Source organism: Macrobrachium rosenbergii, chromosome 19, assembly GCF_040412425.1.
Source record: "Macrobrachium rosenbergii isolate ZJJX-2024 chromosome 19, ASM4041242v1, whole genome shotgun sequence".
In the NCBI taxonomy this organism is placed as follows: Eukaryota; Metazoa; Arthropoda; class Malacostraca; order Decapoda; family Palaemonidae; genus Macrobrachium; species Macrobrachium rosenbergii.
In genome coordinates this window covers 18,334,157-18,357,938 of record NC_089759.1, presented here as the reverse complement: position 1 = coordinate 18,357,938, position 23,782 = coordinate 18,334,157, and the positions used below count along the sequence as shown (strand labels likewise).

Sequence of the window (23,782 nt, the reverse complement as noted above, 5' to 3'; positions counted from 1 at the left end):
CAGGTGAAACCGGTTAAAATCTCTGTGGATGTAATATAAAGCTCTGTGATCAGCAATTGCAAAGTATTCGGAGGCTTTCAGTATACAGTGATAGACGCTTAAAGGCTCCATGAATATACAGTAGTATGCAGTATAGTTTCATGATCAGTGATTCTAAGGTAACTAATAAAAAAAGAGCAGTGCATCAATATATTTGAATTACGTCTTTATGACGTAATGCATAAAAGTTACGGAATTAACAATATTAGATCCATTGCACAGCCATAATCCTACAACCATTCTAAACACGTTAGAAAAATAAGCAACCTTACCTGTCCTATGGCCGTTCTTGGCATATTGGCTTTGCTTAAACTCCAGATGGCAGCCTTTCTGAAAAAAGTATATTCTACTTTGGTTCCCAGAATATAGGGCTTCAAGATGTTGATGGTGTGGGGTGTTCCAAGTAAACTCAGGGCGTAAAGATACACGAACCGTTGCCAGTGTTGCGATTCTTCTTTCTGAGAAGACAGAGAAGTGCGTTCCAGAAATCAATCTCATATATTTGTTATAGACTAAAATTTAGTTCGACACATATCTGCCGATTTTGTGCAACTGGAACCTCAAAAGTTCAAGCGAATATGCAATACATAACTACCCTAAACATTTCTTGTATTCTGTAATAGAATAGACTTACATTTTTATGAATTTATTTATTAATTTGGTAATCTACTTTTCCTTTTCGAATAAGTGACCCTTTCTTTCTGTATTTCCTACTACCCTCTGTAACTTTCAAATGAACTGCATAGTCTTTGAAAGCTTGATTTTCAAGTCAAAGATGGGCACTGTGAGCTTGTTCCATGTGAATAGGTTTCATTTGAATAATAATAATAATAATAATAATAATAATAATAATAATAATAATAATGTATTATATAAATATAAATTTTTGTCAATCATACGTGAGAGACTTCATATTCACAGATATTAAGCCACAAACATCGTTTCATATCCGATTCTTATACCTCGGTAATAGCTTGCCTCTCTTGATTGCTTGGTGGTCAAAGTCATTGTTTATCGTTGTTTTCAAACCAGGCAACGGTTCGAATCCTGCTGGTGACGAGGTATTCATTAATTACTGTAATTCTCCCTGGGTGTAAGTTATTACCGAGGTATAGTGAACTGGATATTAAAAGATACTTGTGGCTTAAAATTTGTGAACATATTTATATATCAATCTAACCATCCGCGTATTTGTGTGTGTATATATATATATATATATATATATATATATATATATATATATATATATATATATATATATATATCTGTGTGAGCGCGTGTGTATGTGTGTACATACAAACAACTGACAGAAACTTCAACAAAGAAATCGGAATCAGCCCTAACATCGAGTTCCTGCTGGAGGTAAGGAATGTAGGTATCAACGATTGGGTTGGGATCACAGATGCGTTCTTGGTCGCAAGTGTCATCCCAGCTGGCCGATCTTCTTTCCGAACTGAAGCAGAGTTTCTTGGCTGCCTGAGAGAATGCGATGAGGGCCAAGGCCTTCGTTCTCCTTTCTCCTGGTGACCACAGTAGGTCCATGACGTTTTCCTGTTTACGAGACGTGAATATTGCTGTTAGCATCTTGAATAAAGAACTGCAACACGCTAAACAAGAAACTTAATTCGAAGAGCTGAGGTAGGTGGAGTAAGAGTTGTTTTTTCTGGGTTGTTATAATTGGGAGTGAAGCCATTGAATAAATTCAGTATTGTCATGAGAAATCTCATTTATAAACAAGTTATAGCTACTGTGTTCCATGAAGTAATTACTCAACCATAACGAAATAGCATCTGATAATATATGTGTGTGAGTTAAAAAAGTTTAATTGAAACTCCAATAGTAAATACCAGTCTCAAGTCACAACCTCACCATAAGTTTGGGAATAGAAGCAGGACTTCTTAAAGTTGAAGGCAGACTGACGAAGAACTTGCGGATATCGCTTCTATTCTGACGATCAGGTCTCCCGCGAAGAACTTGGTTGATAAAGTACGTTACTGATGCCTCTGTTCCCGTTTCAAACAGCAACTCTCCAAGAATATCTCTGAAATAACACCAGGGGGAATTAGGTGCCATTAAGCTCTTTTTTTGCTCCTACCTGGTGCATTACGGGTCTGTTATAATCTCTAATTCAGGGAGTATCTTCAATGGGGTCTAAGGCAAAGGCAGGCAGAAAACAAGAGCACGGATCGTTACCAATCCCAGGACATTTTCTCTGAGTGCAGCTGGAGTAAGCCACCTAAGGACACCTTGCCCTGAAAACATCTACTTTAACAAAGTATTGTCTTTTGGAACAAGTGAACAGGTTTGATTTATATGCCACAACAAATCTTCTATTACACATTACATGATAATTTCAGGCAATTCCAATTTGACGTCACTGACTCCCCTCTAGGTGTAATATGAAATCTATGCTGTCATATAGACAGTTCATCATAAGGCAAAGGATAGAGCGGCATAAAACAAAACTTACTTACCTGGGAGAATTACATATGAAATTCCAAAAAAACTTTTTACCTGAAAGACAGATTTTCATCACCTGAATATGAAACGTGACATAACTTACATTTTGTTTTGTGGGTCAGGTAAAAATTGTTGGTAGATTTCTTCCAGTTGTTCGTAAGTGAGGAGGGACAGAGCTTCTTTGATGCGGTTCATTTCTTGCGCTAAATTCTGGATGGTTGTCGAGTCACGGATGTTCCAGTTTTTTATTCTCTCTATTTCCGCGACCACAAATTTCTAAAAAAGATGAGGGGGTGTCTATAAATTAATGCAAGCTCTATCTTTATGTACAGCACAGAAGGATTAATAATTATGGGTATTTACACGTACCTTAATCTCTGTAACAATATTTCCAGTTAGTTCTACGCCCGTCAGGATTTGCTCAAATGCCGGTTCTACGCCCTGGAAACATTAAAAAAAATTAGGTCAATCTTTGCTTAATCTCATATCGAATCACGTTGTCGTTGCATATTACTGGTCTATAAGCAGTGTCATTTCATACTTCTTACAAGCAATGGCAAATTTCATGCTTATAGCAACAATGCACATTAATTATCTACACTTCTTCCCTTACTGACGCCAATTTTACCGACAGACCATGAATTCTTGACCTGCAAATTAACTAAGAATTGTAGTAGCACGTAGAGGGAGTATGTGATGCCCAGAGAAGAACATTATTTAAGCAAGAAAATGAGCCACAACTCGCCTAGATTAATTATTTTAACTTGCATAGTTGGAATAATTAAGATGTCTTTAGGCACTTTCGATGGTCACCTTGGCTGCCATCTTGTAATTCCAGCCCTATTTGCCATTTGTCACAAATTTTAATCTAATTATCAGTCAGAGGCAAAATTATATGACCAGTTTTCTATATAATTTGCACATGAGGAATTTATAGGAAATGTTGTTTCAGGTTTATGTTGATCTACATGCCGAAAGGCTAACGAAAATATGACCTCACGAGACAATAATATTCTATTAGAGCGTCACTATTCCTTAGGAAGACCTCCTAAAGAACTTGAAAAAATGTGAGCTACAAAAATTAGTCATTTGGATGCATCGGAACCCCATGCTCTTACTGGAGTGCATGAACAGTTCACGACCTGGCGAGGCCATACCTAACCTTGTTAAATTTGGATTATTATTATTATTATACTCAGAAAATGAAGCCTATTCCTATGGAACAACCCCACCAAGGGGGGCCATTGACTTGAAATTCGAGCTTCCAAAGAATATCATGGTGTTTATTAGGAAGAAGCAAGAGAAGGTAAAGGAAAATACATAAAGACGAGATCCCACTTATTAAGAAAGAAAAAATAAATTAATAAATAAATTCAGCGATAATCAGTATTATTGGCCCTATCCTGTAATTCCAATGATTAGCTGCTGTTACTCTTGAACTGCTACTACCACCGTCAACCTATACACAGGAGTCCAGTCAGTTCAGTGCAAGCATTTTGGAAAAAAGAGTGAAAGGGATACAAACATTAGAAGTAAGAGAGATAAGGAAAGTGTAATTCAGTATAAACATGGGAGAGGAAAGGATACTCGATTACTGTACAAGCTTGAGAGAAGAAGGGAAAGCTGGATGCAGAAGAAAGCCCAGAGAGGAAAGTAAAGGGGCATACAGTGTAAGCGTCATAGGGAAAATTAAAGCCCTAGTGTGGCCAAATGGAGAGACAATTAGAAAGTTGTATACACTACGAGCATGAGAAAATTAAGGAAAATTAGAAACATTTAAAGTGAGTAGGAAGGAGTTAGACAACTGGGTCATTTTAATTTTCAGTTAGTGCCGGATCGTTTACACCTTAACCTCACGCTCTGCCACACGGCGAAAAGAGTTCAAAAGATTTATTTTTATTCCTTGTAACTAAACCTAATCACAGATATCACGAAAACTTACTCGGTGATCGATGGAGTGGTCAGCTTCGTATCGCCAGCCGTAAACGGGGTGAGCCTCGTATTCAATAGCTAACTGTTCGCTGATTTCTCGCACTGCTTTGAGATGAAGAGTCTGAAATCAGAGTAAGGAGTTCATTTGGGGACTACGTTAATCAGTTCAAATTACAAACAAATTAAATCACCAATTTTTGTGGGTCGTATGCCATACTGCGTCGCGGGGAGTGGGGAGGGAGATCATTCAAAATCCCAAATATATGTACTGTGTCAGGTACAAAGTTCGTTATTCATTTGCCGTTTTCTATATAATCTAATAGATAATGATCCTGATTAGTAAAGTAATGTCCCCATTGAGAGATTAGTCCAAATGAGACTGAAACGAACGAGTCTCATTAAACTCAGAGACTGAATAACAATGTGTCACATTAGTCTCCTTCCAAGAGAGTACTAGTGTGCCATCATGAATTTTTCCTCTTTTATAAACGAGTAACGTGTTTCCCAAAAATTCTCTGCTTTTCAAACGGGAAATTTCATCGAGAAACCTTATATATACCTCATTCGGAGAAGGTAACATGTCTTTCGCGAAGGCATACACTCAAACAGAGTATTAATTTGTTTTATGGTTTACTTAGTTTTTAGTGATTATTATTTGATGTTTTATTCTATTGCCCAGAAACCATTTTGACCAAGCCTCATCTCCCACTAACTTTTTCTAGCAGCTAGAGACACTTACATTTCAAAACCTTAAGTTCTGTCCGTTTGTCCACTTGGAAAAGAACTTTGACCATTTGTCAACTCTAATAAATGAATAAAAAAAAATGTTGGCAACATTCACACTGTCGCTACTAAGTAAATATATTACTGAGTTGCTTGACTTCTGTTTACCTTAAAGAATGTTCAGATTTTCCAACCGTTAGGCCAACACACTTCTTACCTTTCTTTCTGGTATCTCACCCTGAAGAGAAAATTATGACTGAAAAGTACATATTATGAAAATCATGAAAGGGTTCAATGAAGAGAGAAGAATATGTGGAGGCACTTGAAATCTGAGGTAAATACGACGCATGTAAAGGGATGTAAAGTCACATATTCCTGATCATAAATTTAAATAAATTTATCCTCCACGTCTCTCACCTGATTCGTGAAGGTATCGTAATGATCCTCGTGATCTGTCCTCGTGAAAACGGCGATCGTCCCTTCCACGATGGCCTCCTCGATCCTCATGGCACTGGCGCCACCGCGGATGACGTAACTTCCGACGGACGATCGGCTGATGAGGTCCTCCAACAAGGGGTTGACGAGTCTCTGGAAGGAGAGAAGGAAACTGGACGTTGCTCAGAAATGGCGGAACGGGGCAGGTTCACCAAGATAAGAATGTCATCACAGTCATTTTATTACTGTGGGAATGAAAATGATGAATTTTAAGCCAATGATTTCATTTATGTATGCAACACCAGTATTAACAAAAATAATGATAAAAATGAAAGAAAGTGACTTATTCAACGCGGTACCTTCATTGACACCAGATAGTCGCAGTCATCGAAGTCGACGGTGCGGGTGGCAATCCAGAGGGTGCTGTTTATTTCTGGAGCTGAGCTGACTGCTCTCGCTGGGGTCTTAGAAGTCTTGGAAGATGTTTTGGACGTTTTGGAAGTCTTACTCTCCTTAATTCCTTTCTGACCTTTAGCTCCAGTTGACCTGAGGTAATACCATAGGCAATTTATCGTTTTAAAGTTGTAATGTGTATGTGGATTGCCAAAGTGGCCAGTGCGTCACTACAATCAGGGCTAAACTTCAAGGGTTGTATTTAATGACTGACCAGCTCAGCCACAGAGAATGCACTGGAACTAATCTCTTTTAATCATAACTTTTTGTAGCCATCACGTATTCACCACTAAAATGAAATGAGATTACAAAATTTAACTATCTGGAACTACACCAAGATGTTAGACTCACTGGTCTGTGAAACAGACCTCACTGTTAGTAAATGAACTGTACCTTTCAGAAGCAGCTGCTGCGCCTTCCCTCTGAGCATCACCTTCCAGAGCATGATCCCTGTTATAGAAGGCAGCTTGTTCCCTGGGCATTTTTACTATGCTGTACCTACATATCAGTGAATAGTTGTTATAAGAATGTCCATGAATTGGGGGAAGATATTTCCTCCACACACATTCAAGGAAAAACAAGTTTTATTTTCTAATACTTCATTTTACCGTTTATGTTGGATAGTGTGACTTTTTTTGGAACATAATGCCTAGGATTTACGCATGACAATGTTTAAAGAGGGCAGTAAAGTGGTCTTTAAATCACTTTATATAAGAATATGAAGAAAGAGTGATGCGTTGCAGATGTCTTACCAGCTGATACATTTGCCCGCCATTGTCTCGTCTGAAGCACTGAAGTCGAGTTGGGGAATGCCATCCAACTTTTGCATAAGGAGGTCATAGTTTGTCTGAAAGATTATTTTAGTGATTAATTGTTGAATAATGACTGATTAAGTTTAGGTTAATTGCTAATACATTGTTGATTAATGATTGATTATTGTTGATTAAATATTAATAAATTGCTGATTTGGTGAAAATGTCTTAATTGAGAGGTAATTTTTTTTCTAGGTGCATTTTTTTCTTCATTAAACCCTGTAAGTATTAGATAAGTTCTTAGAAGCAAAGTCTAATAAACTGCATAGAAATTCTGCACTAATCTTCTGAAATTAAACGGAGACCACCACCTTAGGACATTACCTTGAAACATCTTCATCTCTTGTCATTATTTAACTGCTTTAAAACGTGTTACACACGTCTAAGTATAGCTAATCGCCCAGTAATGGAATGGAATAGAAGAGAATGGAAATGGTTACTGTGCAGCGAACAAAATACCTTAGATAAACAACAAACTAACAAACAAGTAAAAATTCGCCAAAGTGTCTTCGGCGCAATCGAGTTTTCTGTACAGCCGCTACAGCATATAATCAAGGCCACCGAAAATAGATCTATCTTTCGGTGATCTCGGTTTAATACTGTATGAGCCGCGGCCCATGAAACTTTAATCAAGAGCCGGTGGTGGCCAATCCTATACCGTTGCCAGAAGCACGATTATGCCTAAATTTAACCTTAAATAAAATAAAAACTACTGAGGCTAGAGGGCTGTAATTTGGTATGTTTGATGATTGGAGGGTGGATGATCAACATAACAATTTGCCACCCTCTAGCCTCAGTAGTTTTTATGATTTGAGGGCGGACAGAAAAAAAGTGCGGACAAAATAGAGTGCGGACGGACAGACAAAGCCGGCACAATAGTTTTCTTTTACGGAAAACTAATAAATAGAAAAGTCAAGCTCTCTTACCCCAAAAGGAGTTATTCTGAAGACGTTGACAACAGCCTTCCTAATGTTTGTGATCCACGCTGGTTCCTCGGGCACTTCCAAGAAGTCCATGACGATGGGAACCTGGAAGGACATGAAACCATGTTAAGTCTTCCTCTGGAAATCTGTCTTTATGTCTTTCTGTCTAAACAACGCCCGTCTTTATCTGTTAGAGCAGTAGAGTCGCAAGACAGTGCTAGCCAATGGGAGTCAATGTTTGAAGTACAATATTTCTGATAGTTTAGAAATTTTTGCACAACTTGATTTGTTCAGCGACATGAAGGGTTTACATTCTCTCTGACGACTAATAATTAGACTTGCTGGAAAAGGATAACTTGTCAAAGGAACTACTGGGATAAGATAACTAGCCTTCGAATCTATTGACAGAGAGATTTAAACAATTTATACTATATCACAGGAGCCATCAGAGATACATGATTAAAAGGAGTTATCAGCAAACATTGCTTTCAATTAATTTCTCTGAATCACTTCATTTAAAAGAAATGCAAAACAAAGAACAAAAAAATTCATACAGAAAGAAACTTAAAAAAAAAGGCATGAGAATGAAAGTAAAACTGATTTAAATGGCAAATGTGACTCGAAAATTAAAGAAATCCGATGAAATTAAGAACTTTTCGAAATGAGCAAATAACGTACAACGAGAGAGAGAGAGAGAGAGAGAGAGAGAGAGAGAGAGAGAGAGAGAGAGAGAGAGAGAGAGAGAGAGAATCTTCAACGCACCTCGCCCTCTGCAATCTTAACCTTGAAAGGTTTTTCCAGCAACTCGATTCCATAATCCAGACGATGATATTCAATGGGCAGAGGCTCTCTCATGTTACAGTGCAGCTCATTGTGAAAGTCGCCTACCTCTACGTGACTCAGCTGAAACAGAGCAACATTCTGTTAATAATAATAATAATAATAATAATAATAATAATAATAATAATAATAATAATAATAATAATAATATGAAGGGAGTAGACCCTCTTTTAAACAGGTCTTATTAAAAAGGATGGCTGTAAAATACTAATTTATCTTATATAGTGTCTTTTCTATCTTCCTTATGATTCGCTTTTCAGGCTCAGACACTATATAAGATAAATTCGCATAATACAGCCATCATTCTTAATAATAATAATAATAATAATAATAATAATAATAATAATAATAATAATAATAATAATAATAATACGACGACGATGAAGAAGAAGAAGAAGAAGAAGAAGAAGAAGAAGAAGAAGAAGAAGAAGAAGAAGAAGAAGAAGAATCATGTGAGGCTGACAGATACCTTGTACAGGATCTAATACATTTATCTTCTCAAATAATAATAATAATAATAATAATAATAATAATAATAATAATAATAATAATAATAATAATAATAATAATAATCAGGTTAAGCTGCAAGATACCTTGTACAAGAGCTAACACATTTATCACAAATAATAATAATAATAATAATAATAATAATAATAATAATAATAATAATAATAATAATAATAATAATAATAATAAGATAAGGCTGATGAGGCGAAGTGATCAATATGGCGAAGAATTCCTTTGCATACGAGGCATTGCATTTATCTCAAATATAATAATAATAATTATACACAAAATTAGCTTTTAAAGATTATAGAATCTCATTATCTGCGTTTCTATAATAAAATAAAAAAAAGACCTGGATTCTTCACCTGGAAAACAGCTGTATAGCTCTCTAACACCTGCACCGTGACGTCAGCTTGTATTCCCGCCGCGGAAAACTGTTTTCTGATACCTGAGATTCCCGTAGCAACGCGGCCGCTGTAACGATACAGGTATTCCAGTCCGGGCTGCAGGCCAGAGCAGAGCCCACCTGTAGATTAAGACAACTGAATTAAGATAACTGATTGACTGATTTGGCATCGGAAACTGGCGTCACAATGATAGATAGTGGACCTGTGAAACAGGAGATGAAGTATAGTAACGCTTCGACGAGTCAGCAGAATTAACATGTAGTCATATTCTGCCATTATTCTTATCTGATTTAGCAACGCAAAAGGAAATGATCATGAGCGTTAGGGGAAAAGAGGAGAAGAGAGAGAATTCCGAAGGTTGGTGAAAGAAAGAAAGAGTAAAAACCATTAACCAGGTCGAACAACATGACGAAAGCAATTCAGGCAAAACTGATACGTGGTAGTGAACGAGAAAATTCACTATCAAAGCGAAACCTAATTGTGATTATTTATATTATCACTCCCATTTTTTTGTTACTGTAATAATTATTATTTATAGTTATCTGCCGAGTTAATACTCACACCATGTCGGGGTCAGGCTAGTATCACTAAGTAACCGCCCCCCAAAAATATATGTATGTATATATATGTGTGTGTATATTTATACACACACACTCGCATATATATATATATATATATATATATATATATATATATATATATGTGTGTGTGTGTGTGTGTGTACAGTATATACAGTATACATATATGTATACACACACACACATATATATATATAATATATATATAAATATATATATATATATATATATATATATATATATATATATATATATATATATATATATATGTGTGTGTGTGTGTGTGTGTGTGTGTGTGTGTCTCCCTTGTTGCATCTCAACCATTGCTCACATTTACACACTTGGGCATAATTTACACCAATTCTTGGATTTCCTGACTTTTAAGCTAAGTTGCCAAACGAGCTGATTATTCAGACACCCCGAGACGAACCGTGATTTTAAATTCAGTTGGCACCTTGTATTCAGTTTTAAATTCAAGTCCGACATCTTTGTTTACAGTAACTTCTTCAAATAATGTCTGAATACACAGACTAACTAAGGTAAGTTCTTTTTTCCCTGGAGGGATAATTCCACACACACACACATACACACACACACACACACACACACACACACACACACACATATATATATATATATATATATATATATATGTGTGTGTGTGTGTGTGTGTGTGTGTGTGTGTGTGTGTGTGTGTGTATTAGGCAATCTGTGTTAATGTGGGTGTGAGGTAACGATGAAATATCTGGACAATGACATTAGTTCGCTCGTGAAAATAGCCCAGTCTAATCTAAACTTGACATGATTATAAGTACATGCACTGCGATGTGAACGCACTTTTATCATTAGTTGGCGCGTGAGATTACATTCGTCACGTACCGTGCCTTTTTAAAGTCAGAAAAAAACGATGAATAATGAGTTAAATATCGGACCACTAATTTCGTTTATGTAGGCCTATGCAAATACCGGAATTCGAATTAGTATGCACAATTACGTACCAAAAATCAAAACAAGATGGGGCGTCGTCTTCATATTGTCTAAGCGAGGGCTGCGACCCTCCCTTCTCCAGACAAAAATCGAGAGGAAGACACTGTAAACACAACCACAGACTCTCTCTGTCAGCAGACGACTGTGGCAGATTCTAGATTCTAGACACACGACTGACCATGAACCTGGCTACCAAGAGAATCGTAGTTATGTGTTAGTCACCAATTTTTTATTCATTTGTTTTCTGCATATCCACTCAACGCTTCAGTGATTTTACACATACTGTATACTAGCAGAATGTCCTACATTACCCAGGCTGAAAAGTAGCTGTCAAGTGCTTAAAATAGGTGAAAGTATATTAGGCTTAATAAAGCATTATTAGATTCGTTCTGAAAAGCTACCTTTTATACCAGAATCAATATGGTTTCCCATTGTGCTGATAGTATTCTATTATCTAATGCACTGAGATGCACGGGAGTGCTCAGTATAAATAGTACGTTTAATAACGTACTTGTGTAAATGATGCATAACGATTTTATTTATGTTAAGTTAGAACACAGGGTTATGTCAAAGTGAAAACAGTTTTATTTTTTTTTTAATTATTTTGAGCATATTTTATTTTATCAGTTTTTGTTTTTTTACATTAAACGTTGTATCTCTACCAAGCACTCTCACATGCTGCCGTTTGCCACTTTCTTTTTAATTTAAGCCATTGCATAATTTTCTCTCTCTCTCTCTCTCTCTCTCTCTCTCTCTCTCTCTCTCTCTCTCTCTCTCTCTCTCTCTCTCTTATTTCCCATTCACTACCCTTGATCTCATCCCCTCTCGCTATGATGAAGCTTCTTTATCTTTACTTTCTTACAAACTTCAGTTCAAACCCAAGTGTGACTCAGTGCTTTCAGGAAAGCACATTATAAGGAATAAACATCTAAGCAGCTCAAGTGGTAGCTACTGCCACTTGTCCTCCTGGGTGAAGACTAACTTTCTTGTCTTGGGACACGCCATTGAACTCATTGTGTCTCTGTTGACCTAATTAATGAGTATGCGCTTAGATGTCACGTCTACTCAGTTCATCTGGATGAAATAACGAGTGGAAATCCCTTCCAGCATCGATCCCAGGAGTCGGGTGATGGTGCACTACTTAGGCCAGATTCATGAGAAATTAATTGTTTCTCTTGTTGGTTCTGGAAGCAGGTTTCTCCTGGTCGATTGTGACTGCTTGTAGCCAGGGTGGAGGGGAGCATAGGCCTATTCCTTTTGAAACTGTATTGTTGTTATATATATATATATATATATATATATATATATATATATATATATATATATATATATATATATATATATATATATATATACTACGTTCAAGTGTAAATAGTAACACGAAGGGGAAAATGCAAACACTCGTCTCAGAATCACCGATTCTGATTCTAGTTGTTCAAGCTACCGCTAGAAAGTTTTGCCACATTTTCTTTTACCTTCACATTTTCTATGACATTTTCTATGATTACCTTCTTCGGTCCTGTGTTCTTTTTCTTAAGCTGCATCTTATTTTACAAAGATATTTGAAAAAAAAATAAGGCATCATATTGCAGTTACTAGATCGCTTGTGCTATGAATAGCCCAGGATCATACATGAAAACAATTTTATTGTTTTGAGGACAAATTAAAATGAGTGTTTTAAGATGCTCTCTTATAGACACACCGAAATGTCTACGTAATTTTTCGTGATAAATAAGTCCTGGTGGTTAGGTAAAGGTAAACAAGCATATATGTAAGAAATATACGTTTATTACTGATATAAGAAAGTTATATTTATTTAAAAATCCCAGAAATCATCACTGCGAGTTAAATACTTGATTCTAGAAGCAAAACAAAAGGAACAAGAGTGAGTGTACCTATCGTTATCAGAGGGCAGTCAAAATGCACGAAGGGATAATAAGCCCAACCACCGACTCGCACTCGAAGATAGGAAAGAAATTAATTGTGCTCATCAGTGGTAAATAAGTAAGTACGTTCTATATATATGCATACACATATATGCATATATATACTTACTATATATATATGTGTATATATATATATATATATATATATATATATATATATATATATATATATATATATATATATATATATTATACGTATGTATATTTATATATGAGTGTGTATATGTATATATATATATATATATATATATATATATATATATATATATATATATATATATATATATATATACGTGTGTATGTTTGCATTTGTATTGTCACCTCAACCTTCAGTTGTTGAATGGAGGAAGAACTGCCCAAGGAAAAACACTTTTATAATACCATCTGTATACTTGACTTGTCACCACTGAATGTCACCATCAGCAACTCGTCGAACCCCCTGTATACCTTGCTTTCTATTTTGGATGTGAAAAGATGTGCTTTCCAGGTAATGAGGCCCTTCCATCCCAACACTTTTTCCAACCTTATCCAGCCAACATTTTCCCAGCCTTCCTCTGTTCCTTACCAAACCTTGAATGCTGATTAAACCTAAACTCTCACAGAGTATTGTCCTTCCTTCTCTTCAGGTGAACAAATCATTACAAAACCGACTCTTCCACCTTTCTGCAAATGAACCTTTTTATCACTCGTTGCTTGTCTGAGTTTCTTATAATTCTTGCCTTGTCTGTCCTACTCAGAAAGTGATTCATCCTAGTATCTTACACATTTTTTTTTATTCACACTGAACTTCTATACTTCTCTTTTATATAGGAGAAACGACTTAACAGCACCTTTATATGTTCCAGATTTTCTTTCCATAGACTATATCTCTTACAGTGCTTAAGCTGAGCTATGGCTACCTTCTATGTTTGCCTAAATTTCTACTATCAATCTACCACCATCTGTTATGCTACCTGCCAACTCTTTATATAAAATATTCATTTCTATTCTTCATCATCCATCCCAGCACTTTTGTTCTGTTTTTCTAGCATTCCATTTGCCTTTATCTTATACTTTAAACATTCTCCTTTTTCAGATATTTTTACTCTCTCTCACCAGTTTCTGTCTCTCTTCTTCAAAAACATCATCCGTGATCATTGCCTTCTCCGTCCCCCAGCCATCAATTATCAAAGAAACTTGCACTCATATTGCTCTTTCCCTGAATTCACTCATCGCTCCATCTAAAAAAAATGACTGAGCATCTTTATTTTTATTATTTCTTTATTTGCCTTCTACTAAGTGCATCCTAACGCTTGAATTTCTCAAGCACAGGTATCATACCAAACCATCAATTCACATGCTCACTTTACTGTATAAATCCAAATGCCACTGTATCACAGTAACTCATTGGTAGTCCTGTCACATCGTGCCTGTTTTGACAAACTGGCGTACCCCATTTTTTTTTTATTTTGAGTTTTCCAGCCAAAGTGTCTCAGTTTTTAATGCTCTATAACATATCAGAACTTCAGCTGTCTGTGTTGTTACAATTTAAAACAAAATTTCCTCAAAAGAGGAACTGATTCTAAGCTCTGAAATATCAACATTTTTTAAGCCCATTTTCTCAGAATGGGGACGAAATTGTTTCAACCAGTTCATCACGCTAGGGACGACTTACTCAGAATATTAAACCGTCATTTTCAAAAGTATTCTCAAATTTATCTTTCCCCAGTCCAATATTATTCAATACTCTCACTGTCTCTGCTGTCCTTTAGATATTTCTTATATGAGACTCCTTTTAAACTGATTTATCTATGTTTTTAATTTCTTATTGGATTCTATTACGGCGTCAATAACCTAGATGTTGTGAGGCCAGCTTTAATGGCCACAAATCAATAAATCAATCTTGCATGATACGGGGCTTTGAGATCTGAAGGAAAAGCAGCCCCAAAGAAAGGCCTTCCGGCCTAGTAGAATTTCCAGGACTCTCCTGGAGGTAGGTAGACCCCGAAGACTGTTTCCTAGCTGGGCAAGAGCCCCTGAGTTCACATGGGAAAGTTACCCAAGAAAAGAACTTTTTCAGTGCTGCACTGTTAGACTAAAGGCACTTTCTAGAGGTTACAGGACGAGTCAATAGTGCCAAATCTATCTGTTAACAGACTTTTAGATTCTGATCGTAATATGCTCTCATCATTATCACCACTACTGTTATGCATCGTTGCTTACAGCTTTGATCAATGCATTTCCAAAGAACATAATATAGAATGTCCACTGTGACTTTCCTTGCTTTCGAGTGTCTTCCGAAGTATAGCCATCTTATATAACTGACAGAACGCACAACACGTACTAGATGCAGCATAGCCACATTTAATGAGACGTTTCTGCATTCTCCCTTTACATGACTTGCTTGCGGGAGCAGGCAAAAAACCCGCAGATGATTGCACAAAATTTGTTGTTCATTATTCGTTTCGAGAATGATGAGTTAACACATAAACATTCAAACTTCTAGATAAAACGCTGTGGTAAACAAAGAAGAAGGTTCAGTAAATAGAGCGTAGGAATTTTGAATGGATTTTATGGGCGCTTCCAGAGAGGTGGACATCCGATGGAGAGTTCTTCTCCTCCTCCTTCTTAGCTTAATCCCTAGTCGGGGTCGTTATTTTTGTTTTCTGTGTTTACGACTTATAATAATTTGCAGTCTACCAATTCATTATAAAAAAATGAGATTTAATGTGCGTAGCCACAATATGTTTAAATCCCTAACTAGAGAAACTCTCTATTATGCTGAGATAAATAAAAAAAAAAACAGAAATTGGTCTGAAGTTCTTATTAGCGTGGATGTCATTTGCTTGGCCACTGTTTGCAGTATTGCCATGACAGTGAGAAACCCAAGGACTGTGTTTTAAATTGATAGTTCGATACTATTGTGGTGCCGCCACCAATCAATGGCCCCAAAAACCAAGCACGCGAGTGTTTGATTTTTTATTTTGAGGTTAATGCTATGAAAAAAAACTTTCCTTTCTAAATGGAGTATTAAAACAGCGAAAGTTGTTTTTGTGTAATATATAATTATTAGTCATAGGGCCCAATTCATTTATTATGTAGTCCAATGCATTCACAGCATTTTGAAATTAAGTACTTCAAATCTACAGGTAGTAACCAGAAGTGACCATATAATTTTTTTTCACTTAAAAATCTAGTTAATACTAAGAGTCATCTTATGGTTTTATTTTATCTAAATCAACAATATTCGCAAAGTATTCCTATCTTTTTGCTAGTCTTTGATATTTACCATTACCTTTTGACCAGCAAGGCTCCTGTAAGTTTCCTTTCGGAAATAATTGTTAATAATGTTGCCAGACTTTTATGTTTATGATTATACATGATCTGTAACAGTTTTCAAGGATAACTGATACCTTAGCAGGATATTATCCTACTCACCTTTATAAGTAATATTCAATTGGGGAGTTGCCATAAGTCCTCAGTACGATAAACAGATTCTTGCACAGTACATTTTCGCATTTGTATATTTTATTAACGATGTGTGCAGGGAATTCATTAGAAAAATGTTCTTTAATCTTTAGCTTAAATAACCTCTTTAATCAGGTATGCACAGACCCATTGCTCTGTCTGTCTGACACAGTCGCCAAACTTACAGAAAATAAGGTCAAATACATTAAAATACATAGCCTGGAAATTTAAACAATGAGGCATGACTAAAAGATCATGATATATATTCTTTCTTCTTTTAAAAGGTGGTTTTACTGGTGCTAAGTAGTGCCACATTTAATTTCTTAGGTTGCGCGGTGCCCATAAAACAAATGTTCTTAAACGATGGGCTACGCCATGACCTCTGTACCTTGACCTTCTACTCTTGGGCTGGAGTTCCCTTCCTGGAGGATATGTTCCAACCCACTTTTTAAATTTATTTTTTATGTTTATTTTTATTCATTTATTTATCTGTCTTTTGACTTATTTGCTAATTTATCTATTTTCTTATTAATTTATTTATTCACCAAACTTTTTTTATTTATTTACATATATATGTTCAGTTTTTACTTCCTTTTACTTTTGATTAATTATGTATATATATATATATATTATTCACTACATTTACTTTATTTTCCTCACACTATTCAAAATACCCCCCCTACCCCTCCCCCTCCTCCTCCTCCGTCACAGTCTCCTCCCCCTACATCGCCTCCGCCAGCATCTTTCGGTTTCGTTGACTGATAGTATTTTTTAATATCTCCTCTCATTTTCTGCAACTGATAGCACTGTAAAAGATAAGAAATTCGAAAGTGAAGATATTAGAGTCAGGAATAATTTTATGATATGTATATATGTATATATATATAAATATATATATATATATATATATATATATATATATATATATATATATATATATACGTATGTAATAAGTATATGCATTTATTGCAGATGAAAAATTATGTACATACTGATAATTCGACTAACGTGATGCATGCAACATTTGCAGGCAAACCAGATTTGATGAATACATTTAATTTTTTTTTTTTATTCAATAATCATATACCTTTTATTTCGAATAAATTTGATCAATATATCTGAGCTGAGACTAATTTGATAAATGTCTTATGTAAAGCATTTACGCCGTGCTTGATAAACATATTACCTGTAGATCTGAGAAAATTTTGATATCAGTTTTGTAGTTAAAACACATCTGATAAACATGCAGCAAATAGGTAGGCTACTTGAATTATCTTCCAGATTTTGATAAACACCCTTTCAGTAAAAGGTGACCAAAATTCGATAAACATCGTGCAGGTGAAAAGTGACCCAATTTATAGCGTTGAAAAAACTCGACCAAAATTTGATAAACATCGAATTACTGAAGGGTAAATCCAAACATGATAAAATCAGCTGTACTGAAAGGCGACTGAACTTTGGTAAACTCCGTGTTATTGCAAGGTGGCTAAATTTAGTAAAAACAATGTACTGGAAGGTGAAGCCCATTTGATAAAATGGTGCCACTGGAAGTTGACCGAAATTTGACAGACATGATGTTACTGGAAGGTAAGTCAAATCTGATAAATATATACTGGAAAGGTAAGCTAAGTTTGATAAACGCCGGCCACTGAATTATTACCCAAATTCAATAAACTGCTAATTGGAAAGTGAAAGGCGATAAGCATTGTGTTAACGGCAGATGACCTAAATTTGATGATAATCATATTATTGGAAAGTAATCTAAAGTATGATAAATCCACGTTACTGAAAGGTAATCTAAATTTTGATAAACATGGCGTCACAGATATGTCATTTAATGTTGAAAACATTCTGTTACTGAAAAGAGACTGAGATTTGATGAATATTTCACAAATTAAAGACGAACTAGGTCATTCAAACATTACTGTACTTGGAGTAGAGGCCCTTTTGATAAGCCTTAAATTACTGAGGATCCAAATGAGATGAACATTATTTAATACATAAGTTTGATACCCGCTCAGGTTTACTTAACAGTGTTGCGGGTGTACCAGTAAATCTGTGTATTATCTTAACTTTAATACTTCTATACAAAACACAGACACACACAAACACACTCGCTGACACGTATAATCCATCCTCTTCAAGGTTAGGTGTCAGTAGTTCTGTATATTTTCGTGTTTTTCTTTTTTGGGGGTGGACTGTGTTGGATGGTGGGAGTCGTTGCTTTGCTATTACTGTATGGAAACCAAATGTTATAAAAGGTACTCCTGTTGACCTAAATATTGCAACACGTATCTTTCAGGGATAATACCAGTTGGTTTCGTATTTGCAACGTGTGCTTAGTGCTTTCGTTTACTGATCAAATTCAAATTCATAATAGGAATAGAATAGAGAATATAGGCCAAAGGCCAAGCGCTGGGACCTATAAGGTCATTCAGCGCTGAAAAGGAAATTGAAAGAAAGGTTTAAAAGGTGTAACAGGAGGAAAACCTTGCAGTTGCACTATGAAACAACTGTTAGCACAGTAATAGAAATGAAACGGGTTACAGCTAGGGGCCGAAGGGACTCTGCAAAGAACCTTAAGTAATGAAAACAGTGCACAGCGTGAAGCGCACTGACGGCGCTACCTCCCTACGGAGTCAAATTCATAATAATAGGGGTGCTAAAAAATTATAGCCATGCACTTGTAAGGTGGATGGTGGGAGCTGCTAATTTGCTATGCCTTTATAGCAACTAAATTTTATAGAAGACTTTTCTGTCGACCTAGATACTTCAATAAGTATCTTCCTGGGAAGATGACAGTTGGTTTCATCTTTGCAATGTGTGTTTTTAACACTTCAAATCATACAACCTAAAAATTTCTTCTATGGAGCTCCTCAAAGAAGTTACTGTCTATTTTTCGTAACTCTCTGCCTTTCTCTGATTTTTTTGTTGTTTTTGCTTTATTCTTAGTATGTTCTTAGCCTCTAGAATGGCAGGTTAGCCGCCAGTGTTCTTTAAGTGCGTCTGTATTTAAGTGTGTTGTCTGTTCTTTACAACTTTATCTTCTTGCATTGTTTTTATCAATTTTTTCGCTTGCATTTTACGTCTTTTTAAAGTAAAGTTTTGTAAATAGCTCTTTTGATTAATTAGTTGGTGCCAATTGAATTCAAAGGTCTAAAGATAGAAATAAATGAAAAATAAACCAATAGATGATTCTTATCAACATCATACAGCAGCTATCTTACCAAGAGAACGGCACAAGCCATGATCAGATACCGCTCGTAAGACGCACATTTCATCGGAAATGTCACAACAAACTCCTTTTCTTCGTTGTACCTAATCGTTCCAACGTCATAGGGAGCCAGTGTTGGGTATATCTGAAACAGGAACAAGAAAACAGATTGATCTTAAGATATCGAAAACTATAAAATGTGGGAACTTATTTTTGAGTGGCTGTTCTTTTATCAGTGGCTAACCTTCATAAGTCTTTCCAAAATTTAGCTGATAACGTTTTCATGTATATTGTAATTTTATCGGTCTGACCAGCTTCCTCTGAAGTCACTTGATTTCATGTCCGGAGAAGCAGGGAGAGCCAGAGGTGTCGTTCTTGATCCAGAGACAACTCTCTGGGAGGGGTCGTGAAAAATCATAATTAAGCCGAATTCCCCTATTGTAATCCTAGACTAATACGATAAGTATTAAATACAGAACTAACAATTCAACTGCACCTAACAATTGCGACGTAAATATCATTTAATTCAGGTCAAACTAAAAGCTGATTGGACATTCAGCTTAATGCCCTTCTCCAAACCAATCCTGATCGGAACATGAAACACAAAGTGAAGGGAAATATGAAAAATAAATAAGAGCATCCTCAGACCACAAATCTCCGCCAAGGCTTAGCAACTGACCTTCCTGCCCCATCCCCTTCAGGATCCTTCCGCAGCTCCAGATCTCTCCTCATAAAATCATCGTTAAAATCTACACAAAAGTTTTTTTGTTTAATCCTACCAGTAAACAAACAAAGAAATAAAAACATAAATAAACCGCACTAAAAGCATAAACTCCTAGTTGGAGGTACAGAAAAACAAGTAAAAAATGCACCGAAGTTTGGCGCAATCGAGTTTTCTGTACAGCGTATAATGCTATATGAAACTCTCAGCTACGGCCCATGAAACTCTCACCCGCGGCCCATGAAACTTTCAGCCACGGCCCGGTGGTGGCCTGTGTTGTTGGCTCATATAGCAGTGCCAGACGCACAATCATGGCTAATTTTAACCTTAGATAAAATAAACACTACTGAGGCTAGAGGGCTGCAATTTGGTATGTTTGATGTTTGGAAGGTGGATGAATAACATACCAATTTGCAGCCCTGTAGCCTCAGTAGTTTTTAAGATCTGAAGGCGGACAGAAAAAGTGCGGACGGACAGACAAATAGCCATCTCACTAGTTTGATTTTACTGAAAACTAAAATGGGGGGAGCAGAATTTCAAAGTATGTTAGCACAGGGAAAGAAAATTTCAATTTCGGAGTTACCTTATAAGCTTGCTGGTAGTCTTCTTTTCCCATCTTCTCGTCCATGTAGATCAAATACGTCTCTTTCGATCTGGACTTAAGGAAGATTCCGTCGCTTGCTACTCCATCTATGGAGCCAATTCTTCTGGCAGGTTTCAGCAGAACTTCACACATCTGCGAAAAGAAAGAGACTATAGTTACATACAGGCTAGACCGAAAACACAGTTGCATACAGGCTAGACACAGGGCACTAGCACCAACCAGGTAAAAGTGATGAGTGAACTTCCTCTAGACAATTCATTTATAATTTCCAAGGGCTCAAGACGGTTCTCATAAGCTTAGGGGAATAAACTGTCATCAGGTACATTAAGAGTGGAAGAAGCTTTCTAGGTCAGGTAGAGTGCTGTGTCCTAGGTTAGGACAATTCAGAAAGGGTTAGGCTAGCATGGATCCCTCTAAGCTAGCACGCACGGGGTTGGATGCAGTGCTATAGGTTAAGTTAGGTTAGGTTAGGGAAGGCTAGGTCAGGATGAATCACCGCCACCAGTATCCTAGTTCCCTTCTTCAGCACTTCTTACTCCTAAGCATTCTCCTCTTAAATTCCCTCCCATGTTTCACCAGATTCCCTTCCTCTCCCTCATCCTTATTAGTGTTATTGCTTCCTGCAAGAGAAATAAATTCTTTAGCAATGCGGAAGGAGAATCTTTAGGTCAAAATGGCACCTGTCTATCATGCGCAGAGGAAGGGCGTTAGAATATCTTAATGCGCACGTGATATCCTGTAATATGTTACATTCACTTAATGATGAAACATTATGTTATTTTTAACTCATAATAGATTATGCCAACATTAACAGCAAGCATCTGTCTATCCGTTGGTAACTGTGGTTTCTCTTAAATTTACTCATTTAATAAATTTGTCAAATAATTATATGATGATTAAGACAAAAAATAATCTAAAAGGTTTTTCATCAACAAATAGAAAAATATCTCCTCATCATCGATTTTATAGTTATATAGATTTTAATTTCAAAAAACGTAGTTTTAATATTGATATAAGAGAGAAATCTAAATATATATACTTTAACGAATTAAAATATTTAAAAATCACTTTCAATATCAATAGGGGGAAATGATTCCACATTTAAATCCGTATAGTTATCTGGAAAAAAAACCCCGTAGGGAGTTAGTGCCTTCAGTGCACCTCATGCGGTGCACGGTAGGCATTACTAAAGGTTCTTTGCAACGTGCCTTCGGCCCCTAGCTGCAACCCCTTTCGTTCCTCTTACTGTTCCTCCTTTCATATTCTCTTTCTTTCATGTTACTTTCCACCCTCTCCTAACAACTGATTCACAGTGCAACTGCGAGGTTTTCCTCCTGTTACACCTTTCAAACCTTTTCCTTTGAATTTCCGTTTCAGCGCTGAATAACCTCATAGGTCCCGGTGCTTGGCCTTTGGCCTAAACTCTATATTCATCTCAGTTCAATTCAGGGAGTAAAAATAAACATTTCATTCAATTCAGAAAATAATTCAACGAAATCTCTACTCACGGTAAGCGGGTACTTCTGTGTTCGAATGGGCCTGTCGTACTTTTGAATACAGATCTCGCTGAAGGCGTTCGTGATGTCTATGATCATCGTAGGCTTTTCGCGTAGGTTCAGGTCGCAACAAGAGTTGTTTTCTATGGTCGTCACTTGGAAAATTCTGTTCCCCTTCTCGTCGTTCACGTTACAAGAGCCGCCTGCGTTTTCAGAGGGTCGAGGACCAGATTAGCATGCTGAGGTTACTGACAGCTTGCAATGATGTATATATATATATATATATATATATATATATATATATATATATATATATATATATATATATATATATATATATATATATATATATATATATATATATATATATATATATATATATATATTGTGAGCATCACTATATTGTGATCGAAAATAATGATTAAAAAGCCACAATAATATAATTGATAAATTGTATATTTTAAGACACAAAAATATACAAAAAGGGATAAAAACGAGGAGCTTTCGACCGTTTGCGCAACGGTCAAAGCTCCTCGTTTTTATCCCCTTTTGTATATTTTTGTGTCTTAAAATATACAATTTGTCAATTATATTATTGTGGTTTTAATCATTATATATATATATATATATATATATATATATATATATATATATATATATATATATATATATATATATATATATATATATATATATATATATGTGTGTGTGTGTGTGTGTGTGTGTGTATCATTCCTGTAGAGAAGTAGTAAATGATGTGGCCATTAACACGAAAGAGGACTGAACTTTTACAAAGAATGTTGAATTGCTATTGGAAGCCCTAGAAAGCCATGGAGGTCTTAAGAAGAAACTCTGGTAGGAAAATATGACTGCACAAAACGCAGCAGTTTGTAGAAAAAGCTAATAAGGTGACTTGTTGAGGAAGTAAATCAATGTCAAAGATTAAAGTAAGGACATCGTAATAAATGAGGGAAAGACTACTCTTTGCAAGAATGGATAAGCCCTACTTGCAACTGGAGAAACCTTTCGCAAGCAACATGCCAAAGCACGCGATTAAAGAAATCATCTCAATAGGAATTGTAATAAACCTCGTTGATTTTTTCAATAAAAGAATACTGATAGATGATGGAATGAAGTTTGTTATTTCTAAAGCTACAGGGAACATTGAAGAAAACTATGTAAGGATACCAAGAGAGACAGTTTTTTTGGAGACTATAATTGGGGTGAAGAACTAATTGTCATAAACAACTTTTCAGAC

At 35.9% G+C, this 23,782-nt stretch overlaps 2 protein-coding genes across 3 annotated transcripts in view; both read right to left on the bottom strand.

Annotated features, from left to right (window-relative positions):
* The window catches only part of LOC136848674 (hemolymph clottable protein-like), a 31,362-nt gene extending 20,126 nt beyond the window's left edge, over positions 1–11,236 (bottom strand). Inside the window, exons 1-14 of one of the 2 annotated variants that reach the window (XM_067121124.1) lie at positions 11,108–11,236; positions 9,490–9,650; positions 8,540–8,680; positions 7,781–7,882; positions 6,795–6,889; positions 6,436–6,540; positions 5,949–6,135; positions 5,572–5,742; positions 4,442–4,552; positions 2,869–2,940; positions 2,603–2,775; positions 1,909–2,080; positions 1,384–1,590; positions 312–497 (exon numbers count right to left, since the gene is read on the bottom strand). In XM_067121124.1, the coding sequence (XP_066977225.1) occupies positions 312–497; positions 1,384–1,590; positions 1,909–2,080; positions 2,603–2,775; positions 2,869–2,940; positions 4,442–4,552; positions 5,572–5,742; positions 5,949–6,135; positions 6,436–6,540; positions 6,795–6,889; positions 7,781–7,882; positions 8,540–8,680; positions 9,490–9,650; positions 11,108–11,141 (1,917 nt within the window). In that variant the 5' untranslated portion in view covers positions 11,142–11,236. The remainder of the gene's footprint in view (positions 1–311; positions 498–1,383; positions 1,591–1,908; positions 2,081–2,602; positions 2,776–2,868; positions 2,941–4,441; positions 4,553–5,571; positions 5,743–5,948; positions 6,136–6,435; positions 6,541–6,794; positions 6,890–7,780; positions 7,883–8,539; positions 8,681–9,489; positions 9,651–11,107) is intronic. The other variant, XM_067121125.1, reaches the window with a different exon arrangement.
* Positions 11,237–15,963: 4,727 nt separating this feature from the next.
* Positions 15,964–23,782, bottom strand: part of LOC136848436 (uncharacterized) — an 11,999-nt gene continuing 4,180 nt past the window's right edge. The window contains exons 4-7 of the mRNA XM_067120724.1: positions 22,537–22,727; positions 21,008–21,160; positions 19,717–19,848; positions 15,964–17,295 (exon numbers count right to left, since the gene is read on the bottom strand). Coding sequence (XP_066976825.1) covers positions 17,155–17,295; positions 19,717–19,848; positions 21,008–21,160; positions 22,537–22,727 — 617 coding nt within the window. The 3' untranslated portion in view covers positions 15,964–17,154. The remainder of the gene's footprint in view (positions 17,296–19,716; positions 19,849–21,007; positions 21,161–22,536; positions 22,728–23,782) is intronic.